Source organism: Mus caroli, chromosome 5 (genome assembly GCF_900094665.2).
Source record: "Mus caroli chromosome 5, CAROLI_EIJ_v1.1, whole genome shotgun sequence".
Classification (NCBI taxonomy): Eukaryota; Metazoa; Chordata; class Mammalia; order Rodentia; family Muridae; genus Mus; species Mus caroli.
Window position 1 is genome coordinate 144,516,863 of NC_034574.1, and position 12,433 is coordinate 144,529,295.

A 12,433-nucleotide genomic window follows, 5' to 3' on the forward strand; every position below is an offset into this window, starting at 1 on the left:
AAGGCTCTGCAGGCTGGGGTCTGAGGCAAGGTGGACTCTCGCCTTCTCTAATGGGATGGGGGACTCTCTTATCAGAAGAAAACTGCCTGAGTACTCTTAAACCTCGCAAAGTTCCACGTGAATTCCCCACCCCGCCTTCCTGCTGTGTTCAGATACAGCAAAGCTCTCCTGGGATGTTCTCTGAAAGATTCCCCTGGATAGAGGGCTCAGAATGGGAGAAAGGGGAAAGCAGGTGATTTTCCCCACTCCCCCACCCCCGAGGCGCCAAACGTTGTGCAAAGTTGGGCAGCCGCCGTTTCTGTCCTCCAGGAACACCAGTCCCAGGAAGGCAAAGGGAGTGGACACGGGGAGTGGGCGACGCGGGGACATCTCAGGATGGAGGCCACGGGATTGTGCGATGTGGAATAGTCTGCTCCCTGAGCTGGCTGCAGCAGGTGCTTGTTCTCCGAAGTCCCTATGACCCCCGCTGTGCTCTCTCTGGGCACCCTGGCTGGCTGAGCCCCTGTCCCGCCCCCGTGCCAGGCCGGAGTGGGGGGCGGCGCCTGCTCTGGATAATCATTGCTCGTGGGGCGGCGGGAGCGGGGGTGGGCACCGCGGAGGGAGGGCGGCGGGGCGCGGGCATATAGGGGCGCGGCGCGGTGCCCTCCCGGCTCCCGCAGCATGCTAGCCCGCGCCCCTCCTCGCCGCCCGCCGCGGCTGGTGCTGCTCCGTTTGCTGTTGCTGCATCTGCTGCTGCTCTCCCTGCGCGCCCGCTGCCTGAGCGCTGAGCCGGGTCAGGGCGCGCAGACCTGGGCTCGCTTCGCGCGCGCTCCTGCCCCAGAGGCCGCTGGCCTCCTCCACGACACCTTCCCCGACGGTTTCCTCTGGGCGGTAGGCAGCGCCGCCTATCAGACCGAGGGCGGCTGGCGACAGCACGGCAAAGGCGCGTCCATCTGGGACACTTTCACCCATCACTCTGGGGCGGCCCCGTCCGACTCCCCGATCGTCGTGGCGCCGTCGGGTGCCCCGTCGCCTCCCCTGTCCTCTACTGGAGATGTGGCCAGCGATAGTTACAACAACGTCTACCGCGACACAGAGGGGCTGCGCGAACTGGGGGTCACCCACTACCGCTTCTCCATATCGTGGGCGCGGGTGCTCCCCAATGGCACCGCGGGCACTCCCAACCGCGAGGGGCTGCGCTACTACCGGCGGCTGCTGGAGCGGCTGCGGGAGCTGGGCGTGCAGCCGGTGGTTACCCTGTACCATTGGGACCTGCCACAGCGCCTGCAGGACACCTATGGCGGATGGGCCAATCGCGCCCTGGCTGACCATTTCAGGGATTATGCCGAGCTCTGCTTCCGCCACTTCGGTGGTCAGGTCAAGTACTGGATCACCATTGACAACCCCTACGTGGTGGCCTGGCACGGATATGCCACCGGGCGCCTGGCCCCGGGCGTGAGGGGCAGCTCCAGGCTCGGGTACCTGGTTGCCCACAACCTACTTTTGGTGAGTTCGAGGGGCCAGGCAGGGGGCCACCTTGGGGGACAGAGGGCCTCGGAAGTGCCAGAGCCTCTTCCAGAAATCCTTACTTGAACCCATTACGAGGTCACACAGGTCTGACACTTTGCAGGCAGAGACACCCCCCCCCCCCAGCAGCTCTGGGGTTCTCTTCTAGAAGTGGAGTTAGAAACTGGAGCGGAATCCTGCAGCGCGTGCTTTAGGGCCCCTAGAAAAGGACACGGGACCATTTCTCCACTGAGCAAGCGTTTCTCCCCAGGTGTTGGGAAGTCGAAGTTCCTAGAGGTAATGGCCAGCAAGATTTGTTAGAATCAGCTGCAGGGTCAGAATAAAGACGGTGAATGAAAGCAACACCTGTGTTCATGAGCTGCAAACTGGCATTGCCCATGCAAGACCTCTGTGTTAATTCAGTAAAACCCGTCTTGCTAGTGACTCAAGGTTATCTAGTTTGCCAGCAGTGTCAAAATCCTTGAGCTGTTTGGGTTTAAGCTGTGTTTTGAGGCCCCTTCTGAGGCAGGGCTGGATAGGAACTTCCTTGCCTCTATCACCAGGAATTGTCATAGGTCTGAAGACAGTCCCCCCTCCCCACCCCCACACACAGTGCAAGATGGACATATAAACATGGGACCATCTACAGGGGGGTGTGCTGATGGCTCTTCCAACATCTGTGTTGCCACAGTGTTCTCTCTAGTTGAGGGATTCCTCACCGATGAAGTGAGTGACCAAATACAGTCAGTGGTTCTGAACGTCCTGAAGACAGAGGCTCCTTCTAAACACTTTCTAACCAGTCGGGCACTTCAACACTCTAAGCTACAGAGCCAGGCCTGTTCTAAACACTTCTAATTAACCATAGACAATTGAGGCAGAACAGCACTGGCCTATTGAGTCGACTCCCCGCTCTGGGCAGCTGGTAGTGAGATATTGGCTGACATTGTATGTCAGCTTCACAAAACCTGGGTTTGCTCGTGGCCTTGGTTTCATGTAGGTGTGTATTTTTATATACTGTTACTTTTACAATAGTAAAAGTAATTCCTAAGGGCAGCACCAGCAAAAATAAGCCACGTGCCTGCCAGTTGCTCATGTCTTGTGGCTACAAAGTCCACTGCACTTCTACAAAGGATAGTTAGTGTTTGGCAACATTACTTGTGTTTGGCAACACAAAAGTGATTCCTAAGTGTGGTCAATATGCCCATCTTTTAAAGAAACCAACAAGCCCTGGACCAAATCAACCCAGAAGGACTGATGTAGAAAAACCATAGGGGTGGGGGCAGGTGGGTGAACTGAACCATCTTTTGAAGAAAAGACAAATTATCAGTTCCTGCCAGAGAGAGATTAGGGACAAGGATCACTCCTTGAAATTTAAATGATGCAAATTCTAGTGTCTGGAGTACATATAATAAATTCTATGTATGTGAAAGTGGGGGGTTGTAAGTCTGGTGATCAGTAATCGCTTATAGCATGAAGGATTGCATGAACTCTCTGCCGCTCCCTGTCAGTCATGCCTTTAACTTTGCCATTGTATTTCTGGGGAATTACACAAAAATGTTGCCAAACACTAACTGTCCTTTGTAGAAGTGCAGTGGACTTTGTAGCCACAAGCCATTAGCAACTGGCAGGCACGTGGCTTATTTTTGCTGGTGCTGCGCTTGAAACCCGAGTTACTGTAAAATATTAATTTTGCCGTTTTAATTCCTCTCAGTTTAGAATTTAGCCAGCCCGTTAAATTATTTAGAATGCCACTACGAACGATCTTTTTCTTTTGCTCTGGGTGCTGTTCATTGGTGTTTGTGTGACAGGGTTGAGGAGTTCTTACTTTATCTGAAAAAGTCAAGATGTGCAGATTTTAGAAATGGGCGCTTTTGGTTTCGATACTGGTTGTTTTGGGAAGAGCTGGGGGCCGCTGAGCCCTTGGAGTATTAGTTGCATCCCAGAGTGGAATGCTGGGAAACCAACCCCTTTCCCCTGCTCTGAGACTAATCTACAGGTGTGCTTTGGAGACTGGGGCAGGGACAGACTCTCCACCTCATAGGAGTCCACAATCCTTTTCTGATGACTTGGGGGAGTCTGAGCATGGGCGAACTTCCTGCAAGTTTGGAGGTCCTGTTCACAGTGGAGGTCTCTGTAAATGCTTCTCAGCTTCCTGGTGCTAACTTGAACCTTGACGGTGGTGTGAAGTGGGTTGGGGTTGGGATGAAGGAAGGTACTTTGTCCTTCCTCGCAGAGCACGGATGAAGCTGGCGGTTTTGCTCCTTTGGGTTGTTATCTGGGTTTTCTTCTTCCACTGACTGGCTGTCCGATGTCTCAGTTTCTATGACTCTTGAGATGAAGCTTTGACAGCGCACCATCCCACGGCTATGGTCTGTAGCTGGGGGATCCAACCTGAGGGTGCCTCTGAGATTTTCCTCTGCACACGGATTCCCGAGAGGTCCAGAATCAAGACAAAGACACACCCGGCTCCACCTCTCTTCATTCAGAGCAGGTTTCTTGCAGGCCTTGGTATCAAAGCTCACATCTTGACTGCTCTACCCCACCCCATTTCTAAGCCTTTGCTCCTATTCCCTTAACGCAATTCCTTGGCTCGGTTGTCAGACTGCCACTGCCTCAGGGTTTCTGTCACTGTGATGGAACACCACAACTAATAGCAACTTGGGGAGGAAAGGCTTTATTTCATGTTACATCTTGTAATCCATCATCCAGGGAAGTCAGGGCAGGAACCTAGAGATAGGAACTGACGCAGAGGCCATGGAGAGGTGCTGCTTATGGGCTTTGCTCCTTATGGCTTGCTCAGCCTTGCTCAGCCTGCTTTCTGATAACACCCAGGACCATCTGCCCTGGGAGAGTACTACCCACATTGGAGTGGACCCTCCTATATAAACCACTAATTAAGAAAATGCCCCACAGGCTTGCCTACAACCTGATCTTAAGAGGTATTTTTTCAATGGGGGCTTCTTATATGACTCTAGCTTATGTCAAGTAGACATAAAACTAGGCAGCATGCCCACTCTCCCCTGGACATTTCTTTAGTTTCCTGTATGCCTTCTTCACTGTACCCAGAAAGGGTGGAATATCTAGAGCTCTGTCTTAGGGCCTCCCACTGGGAAGCCCTCGAGATATGAATCTTTAGACCTCATCCCCATCTCCCCTGTGCAATCCCGAGCAGCCTAATTTAGTCTCCAGCTGGGACTCCTCTGAGCACCTAATTCTGATAGCCTTGTCCACTTAGCTAGAGAGGGAGGTCACAAGTAAAGTGCTCAAGACCAAATTCCCATTCTCCCTCTGTGTGAGGGTACTTTGCTTTTCCAGTTGGTCAAGTCCCAGTTCTAACTCTTCCCTTCTCCCTTTCTCTCCCTGTCTCTCCCTTTTTTCTCCCTCCCTCCCTCCCTCCCTCCCTCCTTGCCTCACTCCTTCCCTCCCTTCTTTCCTCTCCCTCTCCTTTCCTTTCTTTTCTCCTTGTGTCTCACTGGGCATTGGACTCAGGGCCTTTAGCTTGTTAGGCAAGCTCTGTGTTCCACTGAGCTGTATCTATGATATGATGGTGCCCAGGCTATCCTTGGTTCTTTGCCTCAGTAATGCCCTGGTTTAATCCCTTGCTCCCTGCTGTGTGGCCTCAATGGGTGTATTCTGAAGGATCATCGTCCTGGGTGAACAACATGAATTCCTGCTCGCTAGAATCCCATCTGTTCTTTAAGCACCTGTTTGATACTCTTGTGGCCTCACTCATGAACATCATTCCTTCCATCCATGGAATTCCATGATACTCTGGTGCCTCTTATTACAGTCCTTATACTTAATCCACCTCTCTCTCTGTCTGTCTCTGTCTCTCTGCCTGTCTGTCTCTCTCTCTCCCCTTCCCCCCACTCACTGGGAAACTTCTTGAGCAAGAAAACCATACTCTTTCTTAAATGTCATCCTAGGGCTGGAGAAATGGCTGTTTGGGCAAGAGTGCTTGCTGCTTTTGCAAGGACCAGGGTTCACTTCGCAGCACCCACAGGGCAGCTCACAATGGCATGTAACTCTAGTTCCAGGTGATCTGAAGCCCTCTCGTGTCCTCTGTGGGCTTCTGCATGCCCATGATGTACAGAAACTCAGTAGGCTCACACACATACATAGAAAAAAAAAAGCTAATTCGCTCTTGGTGGGTGCTGGGGTTGCTTTCCAGCTCCTCAGTGGCTTGGCTTTGCCTTTATAACTTCACTCTTAGGGAAGCTGTTCCTTGTGTCCATGTGTACTCAAGGTTAACTGTTAAGGGTGGTTGCTGCCTGGCTCTATCATACTCAGCTCCAGTTAGAGGCTGTTAGAAGTCACTCTACCACATCATGGTGATGCTTTCAGACTAAGGTGAGTGGTGAGGCATGTGTTAATCGGGGTGAATATTGGATACAACTTTGTCTCCTGGTTGCATTTTGATCCCCCAAGCAATTAATGGGCATGCATTCAAATGATACGCCGTGTGTACTTTCAAGCCACAAGTCAGGGATGTCCTTCTTATTAAAATGCCTTTGGAAGTATCAATTGGGTTAGAGGTTAATATATTTTATAGAGCATGACTGAATTTTGCTGTGCATTTAATGAGAAATGGTTAAGCTGCCTCTCCAGGCACTTGACTGGCTTCTTCTCTGTGCGTCGAACACAATGTTCTCTGGAGGGTAAAGTCAAGTCCAAGAAAAAGAATTAGGGGACTAATTTTTAAATCATAGCAATTGTCTTGAAATGTCAATTGCAGGGTAGGGCTAGGGAGATGGGCTTTGTGGCTGAGAGCACGCACTGCCCTTGCAGAGGATCAATCGGAGTTTGGTTCCCTGCACCTACACTGGGTGACTCACGACCACTTACAGCTCCAGCTCCAGAGGGATCTGATGCCTCCAGTCTCCTTAGGCCCCAGCGATAAGCCTCCCACGTCCACACAGACATAATTAAAAAGCAGCAAAAGCAGATCTTTAAAATGTCAATGGCTTTGAGGTAAAGAAAAGGAAGAACTGTGAACTGCTGAGTGCTTAAGTAGCATCAGCGTCCCTTTCCTGAGCACAGAGAGCACGCACAGCTGTGTTAGATGAGTTGTAGCCAGCCATGGCTTCAGTACACTCAAGATTTGACTTGATTCATGGTTTTTAAAGTTCCCGTTGTTTCATACCGCAGTTTGTCATAATTAATCTGTGGGGAAGGTGCTTTATGTCCCTGAATACTGTTTTTGAAGCATTTGGGTGAAAAGCAAGGGCAGAAGGCATGTCTGCTGGGAGGGGGCGGGGCAGAGAGGGGGAGCAACAGCGCCCAGTGTCATTGCGTGCCCTGAGATCAGCATCGTCTGCACAGATGCTCCAGGAGTTATACTTACAACACATACTGAAGTGGTCACACACAGTGGTTTTTTTATGTGCTCCTGTGGTGTTGGTATGAAATTAGTTGTTGCTGGGTCTTGGGGATATATTCTTACTCACCCTTTAAAGACAACATGGTGGCCACAATTTGTGGGTCAGAACAGACATACATACAGACAGACAGGATCCTTCTCACACTTGTGATTCTTTGAAGTAGCAATCTGTATGTAATATTTCTAATTTTTTTCTAGATTTATTTTATTGTATGTATATGAGTGTTTTGCCTGCATGTATGTATGTGATCCCATGCACACCTTGTGCTCTGGAACTGGAGTCACAGGCACATGTAAACTACCATTTGGGTGCTAGGCATTGAACCTGGGTCCTCTGTAAGAACAGCAAGCTCTATTAACTGTTGAGGCATCCCCCTTGACTTCTTAACTTGGAACTTAAAACAGTTTGACAAATGAAGTCTTTTTGGAGACTATTTTAATAGAATAGGCTTCCTTCGAGCTTTGAAACAATCCACTTTCAGGAGTATCTTGCTAGTCATAGTGTAATCTTCAGAAGATGCACTAAGGATATGACTGGCACAATGTGATGTAAGGGCTGCAGAAACATTTCTGTCTAGTGAGATGTGTGGCGAGAGTCTGAGTAGACTGATGTGAGACTGTCATCCATGAGGCAGCTCGACTGTGGCCTAACACACTTTCCAAGCTGAAAGCAGTGAGGGACACAGATCATAAATGCAGTGATTCTATAAAATGTATTTCAATGTCAACCAGTATTGGATAAATTGAATGGTAGACAGGGAAAGGCTTAACTGCTGTGAACAGAGACCATGACCAAGGCAACTCTTATAAATGACAACATGTAATTGGGGCTGGCTTACAGAGGTTCATAATCAAGGCGGGAACATGGCAGCATCCAGGCAGGCATGGTACAGGAGGAGCTGAGAGTTCTACATCTTCATCTGAAGGCTGCTAGTAGAATACTGGCTTCCAGTCAGCTAGGACTAGGGTATTAAAGCCCAATTCCACAATGACACACTTACTCCAAAAAGGCCACACCTCCAAATAGTGCCACTCCCTGGGCCAAGCATATACAAACCATCACAGGAAGGGTCTGGGAAATCCACATCAAATTTCCTCCTAGGATAAACCCTCATCCTCTAACTTCTTCATCTCTGCTCCTCTCAAGTTGCCCCTGGGTTTCATCTTTTGTTTTGAACTGACACATGGTTGTCGCTTTACCTTCCCAAACCTCAAAGAATAAATCATGCTTGCGTGGTTGTAGCTCCTTCTGTAGGATGGTTGTAGCTGTGAAGTGAATGCTAGTCTCCCTCTAAAGTTCAGGTTGAGAATTAAGTGCTGTTGTGGTAGGTGAAGCCTTGGGGGAGGAGTGCTGCTAGGTTGTGAACCATTAATACTGTTCCTGGTGGAATGGATGAAGTGTCCTAAGATTGGCTCTGTTGCTTGGCCACAGCTAAGTTGTCTTTCCTGAACACAGCCTCTTGCTATGTGGTGACCTTTTACCCATAATGCAATGGGAAGGCTATGGGTAGCCTCTTGATCTTGGACTTCTTAGCCTTTTGAACTGTGAGATTAACTTTTCTTTAAAAATTACCTAGACCGTGATATTGTTGTAGCAGCAGAAATTGGACAGAGGGAACAGCTTTTTAAACATTTGGAAAGGCTTCAAGTTTCCCCCATGGGCTAAAAATTCTGCTGGGACCCTGACACTTAGGGACTTTTCTCAAGAGTTCACAGTGTAGCAGGAAAAAGACCACAAATGTAAACATTGAATGGGCCTCTTAATCATCTGACCCTTGAACATATGTTGGAGGAGAAGAGACAGGAAAGTAGTCAGAAAAGATGTCTGGCATTATTTGGCTCCACCTTTACCCCAGAGCAGAGGTGATGGATGTAGAAGACAGGGCATGGGGTCAGCACAGGCTCCAGGAGAGAACTCAGATTCCTGCACCACTGTGCATTTATAGCTCCTTCTGTAGAATGGTTGTAGCTCCTTTTGTAGAGTTGTAGCTCCTTCTGTAGGGTGGCTATAGGTCCTTCTGTAGGGTAGTTGGTTGTAGCTTCTTCTGTAGGGTGCTCCTTCTGTAGGGTGCAGCCTCTACCACCTCAAGCTCTCAGTGGGCTAGGCTCTTAAAGAGTCTGTGGGGACACTCTACTCATACCCTTGGTTCCACTTCTTTCTGGATCCTGACCACAGACCCTCTTTCTTTAACTTTTCCCTATTCACTGTCCCAAGTTCTCCACAATGGTGTATATTTCTCTATAAACCAGGAAACAGGGATATAAGGGAGGAGCCTTTTAGTCTGTTTTCAGGGTATGCTCTTCCTCAAGTCAAATACCACTTGCAGCATGGCTTTCTTACTGTTTGATATGCTTGGGAGATTCCCTGGTCTTCTGTTGTATCTAACCCGGGATCTTGAGGGTGCAGGTAAATGGGGGACTTTGCAAGTCTTGCTGAATAGGGTCAAGTGTATAATCCTGTTTTACCTGACAGAGGAGACATTGGGCTCCTTTTTCTTCCACTTTGCCCTTCATTCTGGGAGGAGCTGGGTGCAGTGTGACAGGTTTAAAGTGACAGAGTTTGCTTTATGTAGGTTGCCACAGAGAGTGACAAAGGTAAGATTCCTGTCCTCCCTCACTTACAGATTAATAGAGGAGATGTAACAACCATCAGGAAGTCACACTAGAATACTCAAAGGCCTTAGAAGAAATATGTGACTATAGTAGAGGCAAGAAGGAGAGAGAAGCCAGTTTTGAAGGATGGGAGGGTAGAGAGTGCTTTGGGAAACTAATAAGGAAGATCAAGTGTTTCTGGGCCTTCTGTGCAGGCTGCTTTGGACTTTCTGGGCCAGGCAGTATCTATTGGGTGGGAACTACTCAGTAGGAGTGCAAAGAGCCACAGTCTTGGGGAGAGCACAGCTGGGTTCCCATAATGGTTTTTTTTTTTTTTTTTTGGTATGGAAACAGCTGGTAAGTCCTGGGCTGGGCTGGGCTTGCCAGAAACACCAAGTAGGCAGCACACAGCTGAGGTTTGTGACACCAAGGCTTGTACCTGCCAAGCCAAAGGTGACAGTACCTTCAAGATTCAATACTTGGAAGCCATAGAAACCAGAGGAATGAGGCTGGGGACCTTCAGGGCTTCTCGCCACATTTGCTGTGAAGAGCAAGGCTGTGGTCCAAATGCACAAAGCAGGTGGCTTTATGTTCTTGTCATACAAGACTGCCTTGGTAGTTGTGGCTGTCATCCCATGGCAGGCTTGGATTAGTCTATAGTCAGTTACCAGGCTCTCAACTCCCTGTGCATGGCTGTTAAGCCAGATAGCATCTGCTCTCTCCTGTGGGAGTTTATCTTTAAATTCCCAATCTTATTAAATGATACCAAAGGGGGAGCTTCCCAGGAATGGGACTTAGAGATAGGAAAATGTAGAAACATTTTGGGATCAGCATAAGGAATAGTGTTACAAGAATTTGGTGGAATATTCTTAACTGGCTGTTGAAATATTGATATATGATTAGAATGGCGTACCTGGTCTACTATGGGAAGAAAAGAGCTGGCTCCAACACACATTTTTGCATCTCTGCTGTAGAGATATGTGTGAATAGCACTGACCCTTCACAGTGCTCTGACCAGGGTGTTTTTTTCTTTTTCCAGGAACTCCACCTGACATGCAGATCTAGAGCAGAGTAGGCCTTTCCATCTGTCTCTCCACAGGTTGTATTCCCCATCTGTGCTGGGTGATTTGGGTCAACTTGAAACAAGCCTCTATACCTGGGAAGAGAGATTCTGAGTTGAAGAGTTGTCTCCATCAGATTGGCCTGTGGTTTTGTCTGTGGACATTTTTTTTTTATTGCTAATTGATGTGGGAGGGCCCAGACCACTGTGGGTGGTGCCATCCCTATGCAGTTGGGCCTGGGGCTGAAAAAGAAAGGTATCTGAGTGAGCTAGGAGCTGTTGTAGAAATATTTAATTGCAACCCAGGATTTCTACCTCACCTTTGGCCATTTAGTTCCCAGATAAAAGATGATACACATAACCTTTATATTTACAATAAGCCTCAATCAGTACAAGAGCTGGGCAGATATCTATCCTCAATGCTATTATGTCTATTTCCCAGCCAATAATCCCATTATATAATTTGCCATGTTTTGTCTGGAATGCTATTAACTCCAATTAGCCAACCCACATGGCCATTATTTTATGACTCACCTAACCCATGGAGGCTTTTCCCTCTCTCCACATTTTTCTCCCCCTCCTCCTTCTCCTCCAACCCCAAGCCTGGGAACCCTAAACCCTGCCCATGTCTCTTCTGCTCAGGTATTGACTGTCAGCATCTTTAACCACCAATCAGAAATAACTTGGTAAGGGTTTGGGGGGTGGAAGAGGCAAAGTCACATAGCCGGGGGCAACCAGGTCTTGGGGGCCTGCACTTAGCATTACAATACATGATAACAGACCGAATCTCAATAAGGGGTGGGGTGGGGTGGTGTATAAGCCATTAAGCTATATTCCTCTTTGGTCTCGGCTTCAGTTCCTGCACTGAGGTTTAACCCTCTCTTTCCCCATGTTGCTTTTTGCTGTATTTTATCACAGCAACAGAGAAGCAAGCTAGAACACTTTCTAATTGAATTTCAACAAGTTGTTGACATAGTTTGTTTTTCTGCAGCAGGAGGGTTGGGCAGAGAGAGTGTGGTATGCCCTGGGGCTGTCCCTGCAGCCCACACTGGCACATGCCTTCCTGTGTCCAAGGGCTTGTGAGTTTCTTCTCATGTGACCATGGGCTCAGATGTGCAACTCGATTTGGCTAATGGGACAGTGTAATTGTGACAGGAGCAAAGGCTTGCGACTTGGTACCCACAGGAACTTTTCCCCTGGAGTTTTTCTCTCTTTAAAGCTGACTTCTGTACTTGTGAGGTGTTGTATAGCTTCTGTTGTCCTGGTTTACTAATTTTATTTTTAGTGAGTTCTTTGAGAAACATATGGTCACAGCTCAGAAATAGTGGGGACTCAAAGAGATAGCAGCTGATGTCACCACTCAAGTGTACTCCTTACAGTAGGAGGATCAGGTGACATATTTTCATGGCACCACAAAGACCACTGGGCAGTGCCATCACAATAAAAATTATTTCCATGTCTCGAAAAAAAAAAAAAAAAAACAAAAAAAACAAAAATTATTTCCAACCTAAAACTTAATATTTACCTATACTATCAATCACTCACGAGAGTAAAATATGGAAATTCCCAGATAACCAACTTTTTTAAAAAAAATCTTCCACAACACCCAAAAGAAGATCCACTCTTAGGTGCTCCAACACTCCCAGGACCACAGGATCAGAGGTGAGGAGGACACAACATCTAATCCAACACTGGAAGTAACTGAAACCAGTGAGACTCAGGCATGCAGGAACTCTGCTGGACTAGAGGCACAGGTTCCTTCCAATCTGGGCCAGTGCCCTGAGCACACCTTGTGTGCAAACTCTGCAGCCAATCCTACAACACCCAGAGGAAGCTCCACTCCCAGGCACTCTAACATGCCCAGGACCACAGAATCCCAGGATCCCAGGAGCTCAGTCACACCAGAATCTCAGGGT

General features: G+C 48.5%; 1 protein-coding gene across 1 annotated transcript in view; it reads left to right on the forward strand.

The window, feature by feature from the left end:
• The first annotated feature begins 556 nt into the window (after positions 1-556).
• The window catches only part of Kl (klotho), a 41,052-nt gene continuing 29,175 nt past the window's right edge, over positions 557-12,433 (forward strand). The window contains exon 1 of the mRNA XM_021163850.1: positions 557-1,485. Within this exon, the coding sequence (XP_021019509.1) occupies positions 661-1,485 (825 nt within the window). The 5' untranslated portion in view covers positions 557-660. The remainder of the gene's footprint in view (positions 1,486-12,433) is intronic.